Here is a 25,500-nt window from a genome sequence, read left to right as displayed (position 1 = left end):
AGTCCTCGAGTTACAATAGTTCATTTAGTGACCGTTCAAAGTTACAACGGCACTGAAAAAAGTGACTTATAATAATTTTTCACTCTTACGACTGTTGCAGTATCCCCATGGTCATGTGATCAAGATTGGGATGCTGGGCAACTGACTCCTATTTATGACGGTAGCAGTGTCCAGGGTCAGGTGATCCGTTTTTGCGACTTTCTCCCAAGCAAAGTCAATGGGGAAGCCAGATTCACTTAGCAGCCATGTTACTAATTTAACAAGTGGAGTGATTTACTTAACAACTGTGGCAAGAAAGGTTGTAAAATGGGGCAAAATTAACTTAACGAGTGTTTTGCTTAGCAACAGAAGTTTTGGGCTCAATTGTGGTACTCAACTACTTGTATTTTACTTTGGTTTCGGTTTATGTACTTGTAGGGCCCCAGGTAGTCCTTGACTTTGACTTATAATCATAATTGAGTCTGGAATTACAATAAATAAATTTTGCAAGTCATTAAGAGGTCATCATGTGACTGATCTGATTTTACGACTTCTTTTCAATGGTCATTAGGCGAACCTGTAGCTGTTAAGCAAGCATTTTCCCAAATGGTTGTTTTTTTGCCAGAAATGGGAAGTAAATACCGATTTCTGGCAAAAAATATTGTAAATTGCAGTCTTGTGACTTGGCAAATGGCCATAAATGTGGGTTAGTTGAAGCGGTGGGTTCCAGTAGGCACTACTGCTGGTTCACTTGTGTGTGTGCTTTGCGTGTGTGCTTTGCTCGTTGTGTGCACAAGCAGAATACAGTCAAAATTGTTCCGCGCATGTGCAGAAGCGAAAAACAAGATGGCAGTTCCTACGGTGCTACCCGGAGAACCAGTTTGGGGGCGTGGCAGGCTTGGGTTGCTGCCGGTTCCAGCGACTCAGGCCACCAAACCACTACAGCATTAGAATCCAGGTTGTAAGTTGATTGGATTAGTGATAGCTTTAAATGGTTACTAAGTGATTAGTCATAAGTTGAGGACTATCTGTACCTAACTTTTATAGCAATAAAATAGGGTTTTATTTGCAATCTTATCCAACAGAATAACTCCTTATACAACAGTATAGACTTGTTCATGCTGGGCTGCTCTAGAGAAAAAACTAGTGTAGAACATTATCCATACAGCCATTTACAGGTAACCCTTGACTTATAACCACATTTGAGCCCAAAATTTCTGTTGCTAAGCAAGGTAGTTAAGTGAGTCATGCCCCATTTTACAACCTTTTTGTCACCGTTCTTAAGTGAATTACTATGTTTGTGAAGTGAATCATGCAGTCCTTAAACGAATTTGGCTTCTTCCATTGATTTTGCTCATCAGATGCTCCCTCAGAAGGTTGCAAATGACAGTCTCAGGACCCCAGGATGCGGCAGCCATCATACATATATGCCAGTTACCAAGTGCCCAAATTTTGACTACATGATTGTGGATATGCTGTAACAGCCGTAAGTTTGAGAACTGGTCATAAGTCACTTTCTTCCAGTGCTATTGTAGCTTTGAACAGTTGCTAAATGAAAAGTCAAGGATTGCCTCTATAGTGCTTTGTGACTGTTCTAAATAAAATCCTAAAAGCAGTGTCATTTAGTGATATAACTAACATTGCATAAATATGCAGTAACATACAAGTGTTTAAGCATCTCTACAAGCACCACTGCTTCCTATATCAACTACTCTAACCTGCAGGGTTTTCTGGATCGTTTCAGTGGCTGCTAATTTAAATTTGCATGTCTTTATTAAAGGGGGAATTAGAATACTAAATAGGACTCAGATTTGGTCACACTCAAAGCAAATCTATTTTACCTGAAGACTGGGCATGCCCAGAAATGCGGAAAGGAGGAGGAAGAGCATGAAGGAAAATTCTTGATGCTTGAGCCAAAATGCATTACTTAATTGTATTTTAGTTATCCCTTCAGCTAAAATTTAGATGTCTCTTTAGCTATACCCTTCAGATATAGCAACTGTATATATTCATACAAGTTAGTCTTTGCTCACAGTTCTTGGAAGTGATATATTTCCTAAAGCTAGAGTGATTGCAAACAAGTAAATTTTACTGAATTTATTGGAAATTATTTTTAAATGACTTTGACACAGAAACATAACAAAGGCAGGTTTCTCAGTCCTCTAATTTCATGTTTGTTTTTTTAGCTGGTTTTGGTATTTAAGGTGCAGCAGTAAATGTAATTGAACCGCAATCTTAAAAAAATAGAGAGAAATGTACATTTATATAAAATAATTCTATGGCTCTCTTTACTTATTTGAAGTTAAATTCCATTCAAGAATTATTCATTAGGGTGCATCTAGATGTGCAGACTGGTGAGAATTGATGGATTTTGCAGGCTAAAAGAAAAACAATTAGAATTTTTCTAAAATGTTTGGTGTAGGTTTTTACTTTTGAGCAAAATATTATCTGTCTTATCATTTGTTTAATCATAAATTCATGCATAATTTGATATGTTCAATTTGATTCAATTCCCAAAACTGAATAGAATAGAATAGAATTCTTTATTGGCCAAGTATGACACACAAGGAATTTGTCTTTGGTGCATATGCTGTCAATGTACATAAAAAGACAAGATACATTTGTCAAGAATCATAAGGTACAACACTTAATGATAGTCATAGAGTACAAATAAGCAATCAGGAAGCAATAGCAATATAGATTGTAAGGATACAAGCAACAAAGTTACAGTCCTGCAGTCATAAGTGGGAGGAGATGGGTGATAGGAACAATGAGAAGACTAATGCAGTCTTAGTGAATGGTTTGACAGTGTTGAGGGAATGACTTGTTTAGCAGAGTGATGATGTTTGGGGAAAAACTGTTCTTGTGTCTAGTTGTCTTGGTGTGCAGTGCTCTATAGCATCATTTTGAGGGTAGGAGTTGAAACAATTTATGTCCAGGATGCAAGGGGTCTGTAAATATTTTCACAGTCCTCTTTTTGACTTGTGCAATGTAGAGATCCTCAATGGAAGGTAGGTTGGCAGTAATTGTTTTTTCTGCAGTTCTGATTATCCTCTGAAGTCTGTGTCTGTCTTGTTGGGTTGCAGAAACAAACCGGACACTTATAGAGGTGCAGATGACAGTCTCAATAATTCCTCTGTAGAACTGTATCAGCAGCTCCTTGGGCAATTTTAGCTTCCTGAGTTGAAAGAACTCAGGAAGAACATTCTTTGTTGTGCTTTTTTATGATGTTTTTGATGTCAGGTGTCCATTTTACGTCTTGAGATATGATAGAACCTAGAAATTTGAAAGTCGCTACTGTTGATACTGTGTTCTCTAGTATTGTAAGAGGTGGTTGTATGATAGGGTTTCTCCTAAAGTCTACCACCATTTCTATGGTTTTGAGTGTGTTCAGTTCCAGATTGTTCTGGTCGCACCACAAGGCTAATTGTTCAACCTCCCTTCTGTATGTGGTTTCATCATTGTCTTGAATGAGACCAATCACTGTTGTATCATCTGCAAACTTCAGTAGTTTAACAGATGGATCGTTTGAGATGCAGTCATTGGTATATAGAGAGAAGAGAAGTGAAGAGAGCATACAACTTTGTTCCATGGATTAATTTGTAACATGTTTCCTTTTTCATAGATATCAATAGGACATTTCCAGATAATATAAAGTTCCGCAAATCTGCTGTTCCCTGTTTACAGAAAACACTCTACAATGTATTAGTAGCATATGGGCACCATAATCCATCTGTGGGATATTGCCAGGTATGTAATACTAAAAATATGTTATTTTGAGATAGAAAATAATAGCAAACATGTCATTAATTTACCCCTGTGGTGTCTTGAATGCTACTTACATTTCAATAGGAAAAGGAAGGTGTGTTGGATATTTGCCACCTTGATTTATTTGTGAAAACAATAAATACAGAATATAAATGAAAGAATGGTGTTTTGGGTTCTCAGCTTTTGAACAGCATCTTAGATTAATAACCATCATTTTGGTGTAGCAAGTAAATCCCTATTTCTTCTCTAAAAATTCAGATTCCACAAACAGGACTCTTCCATTGGGGTTAATCAATCAAAAGGAATTTAAGAGCTTATAAATATTATTCAGGCGGAGCATGGGAGTCCTGTGCTGTACCATTTGATGATTGTAAGTTGGTTGAATAGGACTAGTCACATGACTAATATGACTTTATATACATAAGTTCCTTGGACCAGTCCAGTAGAGTTGCTTTCTTTTTGATACAGTAGAACAGAACCTGGCTAAAAATAGTTTTAGAGCAGACTTTACCAATTGTTGTCCCTTTAGCAAAGTCATGTAAGTTGGGGCTATGATAACCAGAATTCCTAGCCAGCATCGTCAGTTGGAATATCACTTCATCTGACAGAAAGCAGTAAAGCAAAAGATAGATCTAAGTTCTCCACATGCCCAGGTGAGCCATTCCTCTCTCCTTGGTGAAGCTTAATGGAATAATCTTTTCCAAATGCCCTACTATTAACATACATTTTCCCTGAAGAGGAATATGAGAGGCAATCTGTGTTCTCTTCTGCAGAGACTTGACAAAACCAATTGAGGTAGAGAACCAACATTCTGGGCATGAAACATTTTTTTCTGTTTAGGATGCAGTAGGAAGTTAATTCTCTGCAGCAAGTAACTTAGTTAGCCTGTATGTTCTCCCATTAAGAAAGTGCTGACAGGTATTTTAAATGCAGGGGTGGGCTTCAAAAAATTTAGCAAGAGGTTCTCTGGTGGGCATGGCCTAGTCAGCCTCCTGCATCATGGGGTGGTGGTGGTTGTTTCTCTCCCTGGGCTTCAGAGGCTTTTCTCAAACCTCTGGTAGGGTGAAAACAGCATCTCCAGGCTCCAGAGGCCCTGGAGGCCGGAAACGAGCCCGTTTCCAGCAGGCCCATTTTTCACCCCACCCAATCCTCCACATACACCCTGCACTTACCTGCATCCAAAACAGGCTGCATGGAGATTCCGGGGCAGGGAGAGGTGGACGGGGCCAGCCAGGAGTGGGGTTTGGGGGTTCTCTGAACGGCACAGAATCTTAGCTAGAGATTCTCCTGAACCCCTGCGAATCTCCAGCAGCCCACCCATGTTTAAATGGTATTTGCATGAATGAATGACAGTTCTTGATTGCTTTGCACTTTCCTCAAAGAAAAGGTAGAAAATATGAAAAAAAGAGTGTTCATAAGAGGAAAGGATTTGTCTTGAAGCCATACTGTTCAGGTGAGCTGGTCTGGTACTCCAAATTAAGCTTGTTAACAGAAAGCTACTATCCCTGCCCTAAAACAACCACCACAAATTTACCATCATATAATTTCAGTAGATGGTGACTTTAGCTTTGGAACATGCTGTTACTATATTCTTCAAAATAGATCCACTATTTTCCAAAATATTTGGCAAATCAATGCATCAGTCAGAATAATTCTGACAATTATATGTTTTAGAGAATTTGAAGCTTTTTCAACTGCATAAAATATGTTGAACTTTGTAGGCAGCCGATTGTTCCAAGTACATAGACCTTTCAGAAGCAATAGAATGTATGTGATTCTGTGTAATTTAAGATTATGTTTAAGGAATTTTTAATTAGTTCCCAGTACAGAAATGTTAATGTGACAGACAGCTAACCTATTTCAGGGAATCTTGCACTGAGCATTCCTTTAAAAGAATTGGACAAGCTTGCTTTGCTGTTTGCTGCCACAGTACTAATAGAGGTTTGTGCTGGCGTGCATGGTTAATAAATGCACTTGCTCTTCAAAAACCCTCTGAGGGGGTAAACCTTTGTAGTTCCTCCAACCAAATGCCAAATAGTCACCATGGTTGCTATTGTCAAGCAAACTAGCAGCACAACTGGAGGGCAAAATATCCCAACCACATGGAAAACTTTTTATACTGACTGTTGGCTTTTCATAGATTAGAAAGAGAAGATGGGGGGATGGGAGGCACTGTTTGAAGAAAGCCAGTCATGTCAACAGATGATTATTAAGAAACTTGGAAACTTAGGAGCTGATTCTGTTTGAATGACATGAAATGTTCTATAAAATAATATTGACACTTTGATTATTTTTTGTCTTGTTTGAATCTAAGCTGGCATTTTAATTAGAAAATTAAATTTTGAAAAATATAATCTTTCTGTTTTAGAATTGACTGGAAAGATCAAGAACAATTAGTGAAATAAAAGCTAGGAGGATTAAAAAGACAACGAGAAACCTGAGATGCATTAAATATTAAATCTAAATGAATGCAAGCAGTGCTTCTCTTCCTGAATATTTTAAAACGTACAGCTCACACATTTAACACTTTAAAAAGTTGCAGCATTACTCAACTTTGTTGCAAAGTAATTTTTGATTTGCAAAAATGCATAAGTATATAGAAACACTCTATTGGCATAGTCACCAGTCTATAAGCTTGTAATAGGGCAAAGACAAATTTTATACTGACAGCAGAGCCATTTTTTAAATTGTCCCAGATCCCAAATGGATGAGTTATGTCAGATTAACCACCTCATAACTATTTTCCATCAAAGCCTTGCAACCTCCACCCACCTCCCCCAAGTGCTTCTGTTGGATATGTGAGCAGAAGAAAGTAGAAATAATTCCTGTACTGCTTAACTAATGAAAGATTTTTAAGTGTGACATTAAACATGGAAATGAAAAATGTTTTGCTTTTTTCACTTTATTTCATTCTGTTGACTCCCTCTTTTGACATGAAATAAATAGGAAATCCATATTTATTTCAGGGCATGAATTTCATAGCTGGATACTTGATTCTTATTACAAGGAATGAGGAGGAATCGTTTTGGTTATTAGATGCACTCATTGGCCGAATATTACCTGGTATGTCTGGATCTCACCTCACAATTCATTTCCAATGTCTCCTGTTTCCTTTAAGTGTGTTTAATAGATAGAACTAACTTCATGTTCACATAGGCATATTTTGGATTCCAGAAGTCTAAATGTATATGACTGTGATGGCAAACCTATGGTACGTGTGCCACAGGTGGCCCGCAGAGCCCTCTTTGCAGACACGCAAGCCATTGCCCATGTTGTGTGCCTCCCACTGGCCAGCTGTTTTCAGGTCTCTGCCATGCATGCATGGGGCAGGGCGCATGCGGGAGGTGCGCACGCATGCATGGGGGGCAGGGTACATGCACAGGAGATGTGTGTGTGAGAGTGGGGGTGGGGCGCATGGGGGTTGTTGCAGGTGCAATGCATTATGGGTGTGCGCACACATGCTTTTGGCATGGCGCCGAAAAGGTTAGCCATCACTGGTATATGATGTACCATCAGTAATGTATTGACAATTCATTCATTTTACACAAATAACACATTCATGTCAGAAACTACCAATTACTGCATGTGCTCCTTAAGTTTATGTTTACCTATATACCGTACAAAATAAATATGACGTCGTTTGCATTTTGTGATCTTTTTTTTTTTTTAAGGAGACTGTTTCCAGTGTAACTTTGCTCTGTGTAGGGAAATGGGGTGGACGCTATGCAGAAAGGTTTATGTGATTATGTGGCTTATCTGCAGTCCATTCTCGGCTGATATTTTAGCATTTCTATGAGAAATGATTTGAAAAAAATTGAGCTAAACCAGAGCTGCTCTTCTAAATGTTTGTAGGCATTTGTATAATTGTTAAAATAGATCAGCTGGAGCTCTTGGTGGATCTGGTAGCTTTAAAATAGCTTTTCATATATCTGACTGCTAGATAATGCATTAGGTGATCTAAATATATTGATGACAGTAGCTTGACTACTAAAAACTGATTGAAACCAGTGATTGGAAGCCGATGGTTTGTTAAAATAGCCAATTTTGATAGATTATGTTGGACTATTTGGAAAATAGTTTATTCAAAGAACATAAAAGCATTTGCCTGAGGAAGATCATTGGCTTGACTTGAAGTCTTTTAATTTGGAATAGTCCTTATTGTTCTACATCAGAGCTGAGCATTTTACTCCCAGAATTCCCCTGCTAACCTAGCCACTGCTGGGATTTATGAAGTTGATATCCATATGCATTAAGGTTTCCCAAGATTGGGGAAAACTGTTGTACATTACAGCTTTTTGAAACACAGCATAAGAAAGATCGACCCTTTCATAGGGGTCGCCTAAGACCATTGGAAAACACACATTTTCGATGGTCTTAGGAACCAAGACACCAATTTTATGGTTGGGGGTCACCACAACATGAGGAACTGTATTAAAGGGTCAGGGCATTGGGAAGGTTGAGAACCACTGTTCTAAAGGGTGTTAGCATAGGCTCCGTAATCTGCTTGTATTTGGTAAACTGATGCTGCTTTTCTTATTACTAATTCATTTCCATTGTACTGTCAAAGTAAGGAGGAGCATAAAGTAGTATTTGGATAAGTTATCTGATGTCTTTTAGATGGAAGACAAAAATGATTTATTTAGTAAAAAATATCACATTCAACAGGATGAGGAATGATACACTGCCAGGATGTTATACTTCATCCTTAAAATCTAATCTACTCATAGAGTTCATGAGGTAGGTGTTTGCATGAATAAGCTTGGAGCGAATGTGAAAAATTAGATGGAGTCTATTTTTTTATTATACTTTAAATCTGTTACAGTTGAAGTAAACATGAAATGGAATATAGATATTGCATAACCTATTACACTAGACTGGTTATGTTACATTAAGAAAAACATTCAGCATTGGTTAACTATTAACTGTGTATCCAGAATAATTCAATTATTCCTATTTAATTCATTAGCTGTTTTTAGAAGCTACCACTCAAAGTTTAACCAGCACAAGAACCACCTTTGTATCTCTATCAGATGGCAAAAATGTATATTTGAAGTTAAATCTGTTTGATACATTTTTAAAATAAACCAGATTAAATCCTTGTGAACTATTACATAAAAATTACAGATTATTAGAATTGAGATCCATTAATCCAATTTTGACATTGAAAGAATTAAATCTTTGTAGGATAGAAATCCTTTCAAATCTATATTCCAACACATGTGGTAATAGGATATTTAATCTAGCCTTAATAAAAGCAAATTGTTATTTATTATGGTTATTTGGAACTGACGCCAACATTCCATAAAATTGATAATTTAATTTTGTGTATTTAGCTCCTGCATGGGGATGTACCATAATCTCTGCTTAGTCCATGTTTGTAATTATAAGCTCCTTGAGAAAGGACTGAAGAAAAAAATGCATATATATGTATATGTGTGTGTAGGTGGGTTGGGGGGGAAGAGTGTACAGAATTAACTTTCAAGCATGGGGATGTGTAGACTAAAATCATAAACTGAGGAATAACTACTTTTGATTGATTATGTGCAGTCAAGTTGATGTTGAATCTTAGCAACTACAAAGATACTTTCTCTAGGATGATCAGGCCCTAACCTCGCCTGTCATGTCTTCTAAATGTCTGCCAATCATTTCTGTAATGAAGACCATTCACCTTGCTATAGGTTATCCTTTCTACCCCTCTTTCCTTCTGTCTTCTTAGCATTACAGCCTTCAGAAAAAAATTAGATCTTTGCATAATGTGTCTAAAATTTTATAATTTCAACCCAAGTATTTGTGCCTTGAGTTAGTACTATATTTGTTCACCTAGCCATTAATATGCTTTATTGATTATCCATGATATTCTTTTACATCAATATTCAAAAACATTAACACTTTTTATGTCCTGCTTCAATATTAACTTCCATAGAGAGTCATAAAGAAAACCAATTCCTCCACAGTTCTGATCTTCATAGATGCAGATACATCCCAGCCAGAGGTGGTATTCAGCCAGTTTGTGAACCAGTGGCAGCAATTTCCCAAAGGTTGGAGAACCGGTAGTGATGTCTGGCTGGCCATGCCCCCAAACCGGTCCCTCTGTTGTCACTCATCCCACCTGCCTGGTCGCCACTCGCTCACCCTGTCCGCCCATCCCACCTGCCCAGTTGCTGCTCGCTTACCCCACCCACCCAGCACTCGCTCGCCCTGCCCGTCCGATGCTCACTTACTCGCTCAACCTCCCCCACCCATCTGAGCCCTACATATACCATCAACAAGCAGCCCAGTCTCCAGCTACGTGCCTTGCCAGTCACCTCCTCGCCTCATCTGCTCAGCTCACCAAAGGTAAGCATGCTGCCCACTCACCCTGTGTCAGGGGCCTGGCCCCAGGGACATGTCATTCCCTGAGGCCACAGAACCTCCCCGCGCCTCGGCCGGATCAGGGAATGCAACATTCCCCAGCTCTGGCCTTGCCCTGGAGCCCCTCTCCCACCATCACTTCTTTGGTTGCTTACCAGTGGTGGCTGGTCCAGATTCTGGAAGGCAAGCTGATTGGAGTTTGTGGCGGCCTCCAGCCATCCGCCGCAGCTGGAAGTGGCTGGCTGGCAAAGAAGCCTCCCAGAAACAGATTTCTGAACCAAAGCTGACTTTTCAGACATATGAAAACCATGAGAAAGAAAGTCATAAACTAAATGGACAAATAAAAAAATAAGTATGCAGGTCCAGATAAAATCCAGAAATTCTTCAAGAACCTAATAATAAAATTGCAGTTCTTTTTTAAAATATATAAAACTTTTATTTAACATTAGCCTCCATTCTCAGAGCTTATAAATAGCCGTTGTGACCCAATTCGTATGTCTTTGAGGGTCAGTAAAGAAAATAATCCCATTAGCATAACATCTATTTCAAGGAAAATAACTGAAAGGAATATTAAAGAGGAAATAAGTGAATATGCAGAAGAATAAGATTTGCTAAAAAGCCTGGCTTCTGCAAGGAGTCTTCTCACTACGTTTTCAAACATTTAGAAGGGTATAAACATTAAGGGAGTTGAGATTTGTCCAGTTAATATTACTCACGTGGATTTAAAAAAGCTGTTATCAAAATTCTTCAAAGACTTTTGACCTGAGCTGCCATGGAATAAGTATTTATCCAGATTGCATCTGTTAAAAATGGCAAATTGTTGGATTAAAAGATCGGTTCTCGTACTGGGCAAAAGCACATAAAAGCACATAAGTGGCAATTTTCAATTTTTAGTTGATCTGGAAATCATGTTGGACTGTTGGACCAATCTATTCAAGGTGGTAAAATAAAAAAAAAAACAATTGTGCAGAGCTCTAAAAAGATATATCCAAACTTAAATGGCCTTCTAAATGGCAAATGCAGCCAGTATAAATAAAGCAATACTATGTTGGTAGACACTCAAAGAATCCATTTTTTAACCCATTAATGGAATATGAGCTGGTAATAAATGCGAAGGGGACTGGGAATCACAGTTAACCGTCTGATGAAAATATCAACCTTGAAACTCTTGTTTTTTATGGGATAGGCAGATGTTGTTTGGTGCTCTCTTCTGGGAGTTGAAGTCCGGACATCTTCAAGTTGCTAAGGTTGAGAAACACTGGTCTACACATTCATATTGAGCTGATCCATTAGTGTGGGTACTTTGCTACTTTGATATAAGGAGAATGTTAAGAGGTTGGGGGCGGGTGTGTGTGTTCCTCAGCGATGGTACTTTTTTTCCCTGTCACCCATGTTAATTTTTTAGTATCAGAATTAAAGCCCCTTTTCTTTCTTGCTTGTGAATCAGGGATGGGTTTCAACCGGTTCGCGGCGGTCCCCGCGAACCGATTGGTCAGCGAACCCGGAAGTAAGTAACTTCCGGCAACAGCGAAGGGCCCACCCGCCCGCCCGCATTCCTTACCCAGTTTTGATGAGTTCTGCGCTTCCACGCATGCGCAGGACGCATACAGCGCCTGCGCGATCCTCCAGGAGCAGCTGGAGCATCGCACAGATGCTAGTATGCATGCGTGCGCTGCGCGCGTGTACGAGGACGCCGCCGGCCACGTTCCAACCGAACCTGTTGGAACAGGCGAGAAACTCACCCCTGTTGTGAATATGTGTTTAAATTAGCTTTCAATGGTGTAGTGATTTAGTGCTTCTTGAGGCTTCTGTTACCATTGGAATACATTATTTTACATAGTTGGTTTTTGATGTATGTTGTACATTGCAATTGAAGTAGTACCTGGGTGAAAGGTAGCAGCATATATGGGTGCTATCATTTCCTGCATCCTGTTTAAAAATAAGAGAAAGCATTGACAGCTGATGTTGTATAGTGGTCCTGGTGTTGGATTAGCAAACTGTGGCTCTAGTCTTCCTTCTGCCATGAAAGCAATTTTGGAAAACATTTTCTCTGTTAATCTAACCTCTGTGTGGCTGTTGTGGGGATACAGTAAATAGGAAGATGGTGCACTGTGTAGGCTGCTTGAGCTCCTGACCAAAAGGTGGCGTGTAACTCTAATAAATGACAGAAGGTTTTATGTATTTTATAGTCTATGGCTTTTAATGGTAGTCTTTTATTAGTTATAATTCTCAGTAAAGGTAAAGGTTCTCCTCGCACATATGTGCTAGCCATTCCCGACTCTAAGGGGCGGTGCTCATCTCTGTTTCAAAGCCAAAGAGCCAGCTCTGTCCAAAGATGTCTCTGTGGTCATGTGGTTGGCATGACTAAACGCTAAAGGCACACGGAACACTGTTACCTTCCCACCAAAGTGGTCCCTGTTTTTCTACTTGCATTTTTACATGCTTTCAAATTGCTAGGTTAGCAGAAGCTGGGACAAGTAACAGGAGCTCACTCTGTTATGTGGTGCTAGGGATTCGAACCACCAAACTGCCGACCTTCTGATCAACAAGCTCAGCGTCTTAGCCACTGAGCCACTGCATCCCTATAATTCTCAGTGCTTTTGTACTATTTCTTCTAATCTGTGACTGCAGTAATATATTGAAATGGAATTTTTGTGGCAACAGATTATTTGAGAATGGCAAAACAAATGCAACCCAGAATTATTTATTTGAAATGCTCGTTACTGAAATGTTCAGAAGTGCTCATCTCTGTATTCCATTAGATTTTTATATTTCCCACAGGCAATGGTCCATGTGTAATAAGGTATGTGATGTAGTGGAATGCCATACATTATTGTAGAATGAAATCTTGTAATGCTTTCTTTGTATAATTTTCAATTTTGAAGACCACCCAGATTGCAGCAACGCACAGAGTAATGGGGGACCCTGGGTTTGCCCACTTCTCTTGTATAAGTGGCACTGGCTTCCAGTTTCTTTCTGGGTGCAATTCAAGGTGCTGGTCATTACCTTTAAAGTTCCATATGGCACAGAGCCAGATTATCTACCTGGATCCGTTTCAGTCGGATTTCAGCCCGGGTACAGCCCGGAGACGGCGTTGGGCGCGTTGGTTGATGATCTCTAGCGGGCCCGGGACTGGGGTTGTTCCTTTGTCCTGGTCTTATTAGACCTCTTGGCGGCTTTCAATACCATCGACCATGGTATCCTATTGCAACGATTCGGGGGTGGGTGGGAGTGGGGGGGCACCGTTTTGTGGTAGTTCTCCTCCTACCTCTCAGATCGATCACAGTTCATGTTGACTGGAGGGCAGAGATCAACCCCGAGGTGCCTCACTTGTGGGGTGCCCCAGGGGTCGGTTCTCTTACCCCTCCTGTTCAACATATATATGAAACTGCTGGGCGAGATCATCCATGGTTTCAGGGTACAGTATCATCAATATGCTGATGATACCCAACTTTTCATCTCTACCCCAAACCACCCCAACGATGCCTTCGACGTGATGTTCCGGTGCCTGGAGGCTGTGCAGATCTGGGTGGGGACGAACAGGCTCAAGCTTAATCTCTCCAAGACTGAGTGGCTGTGGTTCCCGTCATCCCGATTTGTGCATCACGTACCATCTTTGATGATTGGGGGATAAATTTTAGCCCCCTCAGAAAGGGCCTGCAATCTGGGAGTCCTCCTGGATATGTGGCTTAGTTTAGAAGAACATCTTATGGCCGTGAGCAGGGGGGCCTTTAACCAGGTCTGCCTGGTACGCCAGTTGCGCCCCTTCATGGATCGGGATGCCCTGTGCACAGTCACTAACGCCCTCGTCCTTTCTCTCCTGGACTACTGTAATTCTCTCTACATGGGGCTGCCCTTGAAAAGCACCCGGAGGCTCCAGTTGGTCCAGAATGCGGCAGCGCAGGTTGTCATAGGGGTACCTAGGTGCTCCCATGTTACACCCCTTTTAGGTGGCCTGCACTGGTTTCCGGTTGTTTTCTGGGTGTGATTCAAGGTGTTAATTATGATCTTTAAAGCGTTCCATGGCTTAGGCCCAGGGTACTTGCGAGACTGCCTACTGCCACTGGTAGCTTCCCACTGTCCAGTACAATCCCACAGAGTTGGCCTTCTCAGGGTGCCGTCGGCCAGGTAATGTCAGCTGGTGACCCCCAGAGGGAGAGCCTTCTGTGGGAGCGCCTTCACTTTGGAATGAACTGCCCCCGGAGCTTCACATAATTCTCGACCTCCGGTCCTTCTGGCGCACCCTAAAAATTTGGCTTGAATAGAATAAAATAAATGATTAATTTTAAATTGTTAATTTTAATTTAAACCTAAATTTGATGTAAATTGTCAATTGAAGATTATTGGATTTCCTATTTAATCTTTTTTAACTTTTGTCATATGTGTTTTTATGTTGTATGCTGCCCTGAGTCCTTTGGGAGAAGGGTGGCATATAAGTCCAATAAAACCAAACCAAACCAAATCAATTATCTGCAGGGCTGAATGACAGCTACCCATCCTACCAGGTCAACTTCTAATCCTTTCCCTGAATATTGCTATCTGATAGGAACTAGGTAGTCTGCCTTTTCTGCGGCTGCCCCTTCCCCTTAGAACAGGCCTCTACCCTCCAGAGCCGTTCATTAACTTTGTACCTCCAGCATTTTCCTCAAGCACTGTGATCATATTTGAATGACTGCACATTCAAAGCTTGACTTGGCACCAGATTTTTGTTGTTTCTAATGTGTTTAGTTTTATAATTTTAACATGATTTTATATGTTGTTTTAACTTTTGATTGGAAACCATCCAGAATCGGTTAGAAGATAGACGGCTATATAAATGTTTTAAAGGAGAAAAACAACCCTTCTTCTGTGATTTGATTTGATTTATTGCATTTCTATGCCGAGGGACTCAGGGCGGCTCACAAACCAAAGTAAGGAGGGGGGGAATACAAACAGGAAGAAAAAAAAATGTTGTTCAATCAAGAAAGCAATGTAGTAGCATGTCTAACCTTGATCTTGTAGCATTTCTAGTGGTTTGGAATAATGCCTCATTATTCCCGCAAAGGGCTTTGGTCTGTGGTTTTTGCTCTGCTTTTGGAGACTGAAAGCAGCAACTGCTGTTCTTTTTCAACAGATCCTGAAAAGATTAAGGAAACCTGGAATTTACTGCATGGCAAAGTATGCCAAGTTATGTATCGCCATCTGGTGTCTTTATTAAGAATTGAAGTGACCATTTTACTTTCTCATAACAGCATGGAGAAAAATGACATACTAAGGAATATTATTTGTATGTGTGCTCCTTACATGTGCCATGCCGGTGCATTCCTCAGTATAGAACATACTTTCCTTAAAATGTAAAATTGTCTGTAATTTTATGGAAACTCAACATCTATAACTTTTCAAAATTTGTAGGACTGGAAATTCATTTCATGCTGGTTGAGATCCACCTAGTGGTAATAAAAAAATAACTATTTCTAGTATCATCTGTTCTTGCTAGCCCTTTTTCTCTGTCCATGTTCATGAAGAGAGGAAATTGGAGTGTATTTTTCCTGCAAATTGTCCTCAGTCAAAATTTGTAATACTATTTCCCGGCTGTCCTAATAGAATTTCATAATTTCACATGACCAACCATGGACCAGACAAGATGCAAATTAGCTTTGGAAGGCTATACCCTTCTTACTGCTACATATCTCTCCCTCCCTCCCTCCCTCCCTCCCTCCCTCCCTCCCTCCCTCCCTCCCTCCCTCCCTCCCTCCCTCCCTCCCTCCCTCTCTCTCTCTCTCTCTCTCTCTCTCTCTCTATATATATATATATATATATATATATATATATATATATATATATATTCTATCTATCTCTATCTCTCTATCTCTCTATCTCTCTATCTATCTATCTATCTATCTATCTATCTATCTATCTATCTATCTATCTATCTATCTCTATATATGCAATGAAGTATATGCAATAAATTGCACTGTGATGACATAAGTTTTCATTTCATCTTTCTGAAGATTACTATAGTCCCGAAATGATGGGCCTGAAAACAGATCAAGATGTTCTTGGATACCTTGTGAAAATGAAGATTCCAGCTGTGGCAGAATTAATGGAAAAACATGGCAACTTGTGGACTTTGGTGGCATCCCGTTGGTTTATATGTTTGTTCATTGACATTCTTCCAGTAGAGGCAAGTGAGAACTGACACCAACTTGAATTGCCTTTTATGTAATTATCCAAATTCTAGTGCATGTGTTTCATACACTCAGTAACTAATTTCATTTTTCTACAGACTGTGCTCCGAATTTGGGACTGTTTGTTTTATGAAGGATCAAAAATAATCTTTCGCGTGGCCTTAACATTAATTAAACAACATCAAGATTTCATTTTGGAAGCTACAAATTTTCCTGAAATTTGTGAAAAATTTAAGCAGATTACTACAGGACCATTTGTAACCGAGTGTCACATATTTATGCAGGTGGGTGTCACCCTAGAAAACTATAAGTCATGTATAAAATTGTCTATTGATATTGTTGGCCATAAGATTGTTTAAGCAGGCTTTATGGAATGTTTCAACATTTTAAAAATATGTTGTATTTAGCTATAGAATATTTAGGCTGCACAATGCCCAACAATTCTGAGAGGCTCACAATTAAAAAACAAACCCAGACATCATGAGCTGCTCAATTATGTAAAACAAAACAGCTCGATCCAAAGGGCTCAACTATCACCCTGCCCTGAATATTAGCATTAGCACTTACCACTTCAATACAATACAATAGAAGAGTTGGAAGGGACCTTGGAGGGCTTCTAGTCCAACCCCCTGCCTAGGCAGGAAACCCTATACCATTTCAGACAAATGGCTATCCAACATCTTCTTAAAGACTTCCAGTGTTGGGGCATTCACAACTTCTGGAGGCAAGCTGTTCCACTGATTAATTGTTCTAACTGTCAGGAAATTTCCCCTCAGTTCTAAGTTACTTCTCTCCTTGATTAGTTTCCACCCATTGCTTCTTGTTCTACCGTCAGGTGTCTTGGAAAATAGTTTGACTTCCTCTTCTTTGTGGCAACCTCTGAGATATTGGAACATTGCTATCATATCTCCCCTAGTCCTTCTTTCTATTAAACTAGACATACCCAGTTCCTGCAACCGTTCTTCATATGTTTTAGTCTCCAGTCCCCTAATCATCTTTGTTGCACTTCTCTGAACTCTTTTCTAGAGTCTCCACATCTTTTCCACATCGTGGTGACCAAAACTGAATGAAGTATTCCAAGTGTGGCCTTACCAAGGCATTATAAAGTGGTACTAAAACTTCACGTGGTCTTGATTCTTTCCCTCTGTTTATGCAGCCTAGAACTGTGTTGGCTTTTTTGGCAGCTGCTGCACACTGCTGGCTCATATTTAAATGGTTGTCCACTAGGACTCCAAGATCCCTTTCACAGTTACCACTGTTGAGCAAGGTACCACCTATACTGTACCTGTGCATTTCATTTTTGTTGCCTAAATGTAGAACCTTACTCTTTTCTACCATTGAATTTCATTTTATTAGATAGTGCCCAATGTTCAAGTTTGTCAAGATCCTTCTGTATCTTTAGCCTATCATCTGAAGTGTTGGCTATTCCTGCCAGCTTGGTGTCATCTGCAAACTTGATAAGTTCCCCATTTATTCCCTCCTCATCCAAGTCATTGATAAGATGTTGAAGAGTACTGGGCCCAAAACAGAGCTTTGGGGTACTCCACTGCATATTTCCCTCCATGAAGATGCAGTTCCATTGAGGATTACACATTGAGTGTGGTTGGTCAGGCAGTTACAAATCCATCTGATGGTGATGCTGTCTAACCCACATTCTTCTACTTTATCTAGTAGTAGGTTATGGTCTACCTTATCAAATGCCTTACTGAAGTCAACTGCATTCCGCTGGTCCACTATTTTTGTCACATCATCAAAGAATGCAGTAAGATTAGTCTGGCATGATCTGTTTTTGACAAACCCATGTTGGCTTTTGGCTATTACTTTGTTTGCTAAACTTCATAATGCTTTACAGCACTAATGTAGTAGTACAGGAAAGCTGTACTAAGTCCCTGTGAAGACCCCACCATTGCCACAAATCTGCGACAGAACCGGGCAGTGAATTTCACTCCCGTCTGAAATTACCCTTTTGGGGATGCCATGGAGTCTGTACACATGGGTAATGAACAGTTTGGCCAGCTTCTTAGCAGATGGAAGGCCGGTACATGCTACAAAATGAGCCTGCTTGGAGAACAGGTCTATTATTGTCCAAATGACCTTGTTCCCTTGGCTGTCCGGTAAATCTACAGTGAAGTCCATGGCTATCTGTTCCCATGGCCGATATGGATTTGCCACCTGCTGTAAAAGTCCAGGAGGCCGGCCAGGCCGGGCATTCATAATAGTGCAAACAACACAACTTCTTACATATTCCTCTATGTCCTTCCTCATGTGGGGCCACCAGAACTGGCGATTTACTAAATGTAGAGTCTTGAGGAACTCAAAATGTCCAGCTGAGTGAATGTCGTGGCAGCGACACAGCATGGCCACCCATACCACACTTGGTACATATAACTTCGACCCCTTCCAGGCAAAGCCCTCTCGCTGTGTTAATAAAGTTTGATTTTCTTGAAACCACTGGTCCATTGGGAGTGCTGCTTTGATTGCTCTGGAGAGGTCCACCCGGACCTGCCACCCGGTACTCCCCACCACTTTTTATAGTTACTTAGTAATTAGGATAACCTGCACCTCGTGCGTGCGCACACCCATCCCCTCGTAACCCAACACAAACACCCCGGCAATTAATTGTGGATTGTTGTCAGTCAGTTATCACTAGCTTTGTAGATTTACTCAGCTGTTTGTGTAGGAGTGAAGCCTGGTGGGTCTTGGCAACTGGCCTGGGTTTCTCCCCTGAATGGCAGCTCCAGGCCTCTGGGATGGCCGGAGCTGACACTTGGAATATCTCAAAGATCCCTTTAGTTCCCCATCCTATCTCACTGTGACAAATTAAATCTCCAAATAAGAACAAGTAAGGAACACTCTTATAGTCAAGCAGCTGGTATTTAAAATATGCTGCCTTTTGAGTCAAGATGCATCCATTCAGCTTAGTAATTACCATTATATTGATTTGTATAAATTTGTCTAATTTCCCTCCTACAATGATTTTTGATGTCCATTGCTGGATGTCAGCAAACTCAACAGTTGAAAAATATGCTGTGCAAATGAATGTCTTTAATTCTTGAATCTCCCTTTAATTTTAGTAGATATCCCCAAGGTCATTCATTCTGAGGAGAAAAAATATCTTCCTATATGCCATATTAACTATATATGATTTTATGGATATTGACAATGTCTTCTTTATCCATTTTCACTCTGAAAGCTAGGAGTTTTCATGCATAAAATTGCTGCTTTGTTTTCTTTATAGGGTTCTTTTTTTAGAAACTAAATATTTTTAAATGTAACATAATATTCCAATTATTCCTAAGCACAATTCCTTCTTATTTTGAGTCAACTAAAAATCTCTGGAGTTAGATGTAAATTCACTAAACTTTTGATAGGATCGGTTCTAAGACCCATCTAATTTTTGGCCAGTCTTGAGAAAGTTACAATTGAGAGCATAAATTTACCACTAACTGGCATTTAAAAGTAGACTGTTTAAACATGGAAACTTAGCTATGGAGGGAACTTAGCCCTATATCTATCTGACCAAATTGGTACAAGATCCACTAGTTTTCATGTCCTAATATACTGTAAGTGACTCTTTAGTATTTCCTAATGCTCATGTGTAACAATTTGAACGGAACCTTGTAAATTTAATTATTTATAATTATTTAATAATTGATGTATCCCATTCTAGAAAGGGATTTGACTCATTGTATTTTCTGATCAGTGTGATTCTGCTCACTTTATACCATGAAGCACACTCTCAGATATTTATTTGCATTGTAGTATATACTAATACTTTAATTTTCAATTCTAGAAAATATTTACAGAACCTGGAAGTCTGCGAATGACTACAATAAACAAAGTACGAGATATGTGTAGAGCAAATTTGACTGCTTCAGTATAAACGAACATTCCTTCACTTGCTCAGATACAATTTTTCTCAGGCTGCCATTGACACTTCACTAATTAGCCCCAGCCTTTCATGTGTTCAATGGGATTTTTTTTTATTAAAAAAAAGCACAAACACTTTAGTTATTATGTAAATAAAATGTAATGTAGATGTAATCCCTTTTCAACAAATGGACTATATATTTTCAGACATTTTTGTAATAACAGAATACAAAACTATATAATAAAGTATATTTGAAGCTATCATTTTTTGAATTGTAACCATGTTAAGGCTCTGGACTTTTAAGTAGAGATCCTTGTTTAGAAAACAAGTACTCCATTTAATCTCTTTTTTTAAAAACAGCATATCTACCTTTACCTGTTGTCTGGCTCAGCTAAATGAGATTAATATTTTATTTATATGCATACACACGCTTATGTTCTGAATAGTGAACCTTGATAGAATCAAAAACACCAGGAGTTACACCTTACAGCAAATTAGAAAACATTTTTTATGTTTCTACTTTTGTGCATGCAACTGTAGTGAGCAAAATGCTTCATGTGAAGGTGTGCCCTGAATAATCTGCTTCATCCCAGAACTGTCAGTTGTACAACAGCTGTAGTCTCCTATGTACTCCCATGAGCTGCTAATGGGTAGTTATTTTATCAAGGAATAACCAAGTTTTTTCCCCCCTTATTCAATCTACTATTTTGTAACATTTTAGCTTGCTGTGGCATTGTAGGGGAATCTCTATGGATAAATCTATAGCAAACACAAGGTCAGGTCCAGGTGTTACAAGGAAATTCCATAAACACAGACCTACTCGTTTAAGGGTAAATTCCTCCACCCCCCACAAAAGGCAAAAAAAAAATCAACTATGCAAGGACTGAAGGAAGATTATTTGAAATACAAAACACGGATTAATATTTTAGGCTTATAGTTACAACTAAGAATCTGAGGTAAGAGAGTTAGCCTCCAAACTTTACAAACAAATTTACTTCAAAATCAAAGCAGCTTTGTAATTGCTTAAAAGAACACTGCGGAACATACAGAAAAGTCTTTATTAGCATTGTTACAGGCAATGCATTCATAACTGATCCTTGCAGTGTACAGTCCCAGCCAGAGTCAAAGCAAGAATTAGCAGATTGAAATTTATTGTACACATGTGCAGAAACAGGATCTCCTTTGAACTTCCAACAAAAGAGACTGAAATTCACTTTACCAAAAATAAAGTAACACCCATTTTCATGTAAAAAAGGGCCAGCTCCTACTAAGCTGACAGACCAAAAATAGATCAAGAGTTAGCCACATTTTATTTTCACACTTTGCATATACCAAGCTTAGCATTTAAAGATTAATGATACACACCTAGGTAGAGGCAAAGTGGGAATAGCAGAGATTGGTTGGTCAATCATTACTGTAAATGCAGTAAAACGTAGGTCAGCACAGGTTGGTAGTACCAGAAAGTGGAAATTTCCCTTTGTTAAATACAATTAATCTGAATTTAAGGAGTATGAAGTAACTATATCATCCTCATTTAAGTAGTTGACATTATAAACCATGCCAATTCAGAAAAGCATTCATAAAATTTCAGCCTGTTTCTAGATGGGCAGTATTTAACCCATTAGCAAAATTAAACAGAACTAAAGTTATCCTTTGTGCATCGGTAAATGCCACAAGATGGATTTCACATTTAGTAAAGCAGACACTGCAAGAAACAGTTGTAAGGAAAAGATTGTGCTCCCTCATAAATCTAACTGAGGAGAAGATGGGGGAGGGGAATCAATTTTCTGCTTCTTGCAACTGCTGTTCTTCCATGCTGGTTAAATTCAGTGCAAATCATTAAATTGTTTGATAACCAGCATGGCTACGCTTTCGGCCAATTAAATATGCAATCAACACTATGAGGACAAGTCCAGCAAGGGCTGCACCAACTACAATAGGAATCAACATATTATTTTCATCCAGCTGACATTCTTCCACTGAAAGAAAAATAAATAAATTAAATTTTATATAGATAAAAGAGCAAGACAAATACAATATAATTCTTTCAACAGAGTATTATAATTTGCCAAAGAATCTGACTGAACCCAAACTACAAATAGTATTTATTGTACTAGATGTAAAATTACCATCTGACAGAATTGTATTTGTACCACTTAGAATACTGTAAAAATTTCTACAGAGAACTAGCTTTAAGATTACAAATAGATTGGATTCTCATATTGTGCTAGACTAGAATATGATTTGTTATAATCACTGAATAAAACAGTATTCCCATATTATTAGGACAAACAAATGTAAAACCAGCCTAGGAGTTATTTGGGAAAAAAGCCATTTCCATTCAAATTAAAGAAATGGAATTTGACACTTCACTTGCCAATGATCAAATAAAATGTACAGTTTTCCAATGATCCTAGTGGTAGAATTCCTTATCTCAGCTTTAGGCAGTTCTGCCATATAAAATAATTTATTTTGATTTTCAAAAATTAGATTCTACCTTCCAGGAGAAACCAGGCACAGAATTAATTTCCAATTTGAAATGGCAGAGAGATATTTATTTACCATAAATATGTGCCATTTCTTAAGAGAAAAATCAAATGGCTATTAATTTCAATTACCCATTCTCTTTTATTCTTTTTCAATGTAGAATTTGTCTACATGCCATAGAAATTGCAGTGTTGACTCTTAGAACACTGTTTTGAAGGAACATGGGCCTAAATTGCTTAAAAATACATTTAAACAAAACATTTCAATTGCTTCTTAGGAATGTGTATTTGCAATTAGCTATATTTTAAATCTGTATTCATAGACCTTACCAGCTCCAAATTTGTCTCCTGCAATCTTGAAAGCCTGAACTTGAACATTGTATATATTGAGAGCAGCTTTGTCTGAAACCTGAATTATCTCTTCTGCCACACACTTGTAAGATTTTCCAATTGTAGCTCTTAGGGCACTTAGGCTATTGTTGGTAGCGTTGATATTTTTTTCTGCAAAAGATTTACAGAAACAATCCAAATTAGAAACAACCTAGGTTTAAAAAACTAGTGAGAGAAGGATATAGAACTGAAATAAAAGTGAGCAGTCAACCATTGCTGCTGATGTTCTGCCCTCCATCAAACAGTTAAGTTCAAATCATGACTGACAATTTGATCAAAAACTCTATGGCTTAAATACTTGGTGTTTTTTTTAAGGATTTGGTAGACCATTTAGAGAAAAGGAATAAATAATGTACATTAATGCTAATTTAGGAAATGTGAAAGGAATTTAATTGAGAAGTTGAAACTTTTAAAACCCACTGTATTTTTTAAATCTTTAGAATATTAACATCTTATAAAAAATTGAATTTTTACCTGTAGAAGGAACTTCTGCACTCAGGAAGATGCCATGCAGGAAGTACTTCTCAGTACTTGAATTCTTAAAAAAAAAAACAGATTTAATGTCTTATTAATTTCATTTTTCTTTAACAAAAGCTACTCAAGTGTTTGCAGTTCAAACACCTTGCAGTTTTTAATTCAGAGGAAACTTGCCTAATGTGTGAAGTTTGAAATGACCGTTGTCTTACCTGAACGGTCCTTCTATGGGTGCTGCGAAGGGAATCCAATCATGGGTTAACTTAGCCCTCTAGCCTTGAGACTGAGTATGCAAATTTCAAAGTCACGCCTCCTCTGACTGGACTTCCGTTTCCATTCAGTTCTCGTACGAAGTCCACCGAAGGAACAATATGTCAATTGTCAATGAAGCCGCAGGCCATCCAGCACTACCTAGTTGAGTCCAGTCAGAATAAGAAAGTCACAGAGTCACGATCAAAATGGAGCCCTGACCAGCCGAAACTGCGGGCGGGTTTGGATTCCCTTCGCAGCACCCATAGAAGGACCGTTCAGGTAAGACAACGGTCATTCTCCTGTGTGCTGCTCCGGGAATCCAATCATGGGATATGCCAAAGCAATTAAGTCCCAGGGCGGGAGCTAGGCTGGTCAGGCTCCTCCGCAGACGGAAGGACCCTTTGCAACACTCTCCGCCCAAAGGACGCCTCAGCCGAGGCAAAGACATCAATCTTGTAGTGGCGAATAAAGAGTGAGGGCGACGCCCAGGTGGCCGCCCTGCAAATCTCTTCTACAGACGCTTGCGTCGCCCAGGCCGCTGTGGTGGCCGCACTCCTGGTGGAATGAGGAGTGATCCGCCTTGGAACCGGTCTGGAGTGGGTGTCATACGCCAACGCAATGCAAGCTTTCAACCATCGGCCGATGGTGTGGGAGGACACCTTCTGTCCCATTGAAGACGGCTGGAAGGAGACGAACAGAGCCTCTGATCGTCGGAACGACGCAGTGCGTTTCACATAGCGACGAAGAGCCCTGCGAACATCCAGATGGTGCCACTGGCGTTCCTGCGGATGAGACGGGTGAGGACAAAAGTCCAGCAGGACAAGTTCCTGAGTCCTGTGAAACAACGAGTTTATCTTTGGAAGAAAGGTCGGATCCAAACGAAGCACCACCTTGTTCGGGTGGAAGATGCAAAGATCCGCACGAACAGAAAGGGCTGCTAGCTCTGACACCCTCCTGGCCGATGTTATGGCCACCAGAAAAGCCGTCTTGAGCGTCAATAATCGGAGGCTGATGGAATGGAGAGGTTCAAAGGGGGCAGCTGTTAGGGCCCTGAGAACCAAGGTCAAATCCCACGTGGGATAACGGTGTACCGTCGGCGGTCGTAAGTTGGATGCACCCTTAAGGAAGGTCCGAACCCGCGAGTGCTGAGATAAGGAGCGGCCTTGGCCACCCCCGACCACCGTCGACAAGGCTGTGAACTGACGGCGAAGCGTGTTTGGCGCCAACCCTTTGTTGAGGCCGGACTGCAAGAAATCCAGAACTTGGGGCACCGAGGCCTTGATGGGATCGACCCCGGTGCGCCGGCACCACCGACAGAAGGCCTGCCAGGTAGCCTCGTAAATACGGGTAGTTGACGGGCGACGGGCCGCTTGAATGGTAGAAATGACTTCATCCGAATAGTGAAGGGCCGCTAGCATCGCCCGCTCACGTGCCACACGGCTAACTGCAACAGCTGAGGGCTCGGATGCAGGAGAGCCCCTTGGTTGAGCTGAATCCGGTCGTCCGGAATCCTCCAAGGACGCGAAACGGACAGATGGACGAGGTCCGCGTACCAGGGACGTCTGGGCCACATCGGAGCGACCAGCAGTACTTCCGCCTGTTCCGCCAAGATCTTCTGAATGACCGACGGAAGGATCGGGAGAGGAGGAAAGGCATAAAGAAGGCCGGCCGGCCACCGACTGCGTGGAGCGTCTACTCCCTCCGCCCCTGGAGTCTGGTATCGGGAGTAAAACCGGGGAAGCTGCGCGTTGTGCGGGTGAGC

At 40.1% G+C, this 25,500-nt stretch overlaps 2 protein-coding genes across 2 annotated transcripts in view; one reads left to right on the top strand and one right to left on the bottom strand.

Moving 5' to 3' along the window:
- The window catches only part of GRTP1 (growth hormone regulated TBC protein 1), a 34,015-nt gene extending 13,619 nt beyond the window's left edge, over nucleotides 1-20,396 (top strand). Inside the window, exons 4-8 of the mRNA XM_087726332.1 lie at nucleotides 3,605-3,729; nucleotides 6,714-6,810; nucleotides 16,089-16,261; nucleotides 16,364-16,549; nucleotides 20,059-20,396. Coding sequence (XP_087582458.1) covers nucleotides 3,605-3,729; nucleotides 6,714-6,810; nucleotides 16,089-16,261; nucleotides 16,364-16,549; nucleotides 20,059-20,148 — 671 coding nt within the window. The 3' untranslated portion in view covers nucleotides 20,149-20,396. The remainder of the gene's footprint in view (nucleotides 1-3,604; nucleotides 3,730-6,713; nucleotides 6,811-16,088; nucleotides 16,262-16,363; nucleotides 16,550-20,058) is intronic.
- A 784-nt stretch (nucleotides 20,397-21,180) lies between these two features.
- LAMP1 (lysosome associated membrane protein 1) overlaps nucleotides 21,181-25,500 on the bottom strand; it is a 29,486-nt gene continuing 25,166 nt past the window's right edge. Inside the window, exons 7-9 of the mRNA XM_014058973.2 lie at nucleotides 23,487-23,550; nucleotides 22,953-23,123; nucleotides 21,181-22,115 (exon numbers count right to left, since the gene is read on the bottom strand). Coding sequence (XP_013914448.2) covers nucleotides 21,976-22,115; nucleotides 22,953-23,123; nucleotides 23,487-23,550 — 375 coding nt within the window. The 3' untranslated portion in view covers nucleotides 21,181-21,975. The remainder of the gene's footprint in view (nucleotides 22,116-22,952; nucleotides 23,124-23,486; nucleotides 23,551-25,500) is intronic.

The sequence above is a fragment of the Thamnophis sirtalis genome, unplaced genomic scaffold (genome assembly GCF_051295495.1).
Source record: "Thamnophis sirtalis isolate CommonGarterSnake01/CBP01778 unplaced genomic scaffold, rThaSir2_p1.2 scaffold_12, whole genome shotgun sequence".
NCBI lineage: Eukaryota > Metazoa > Chordata > Lepidosauria > Squamata > Natricidae > Thamnophis > Thamnophis sirtalis.
This window is presented reverse-complemented; position numbering and strand designations above follow the sequence as displayed.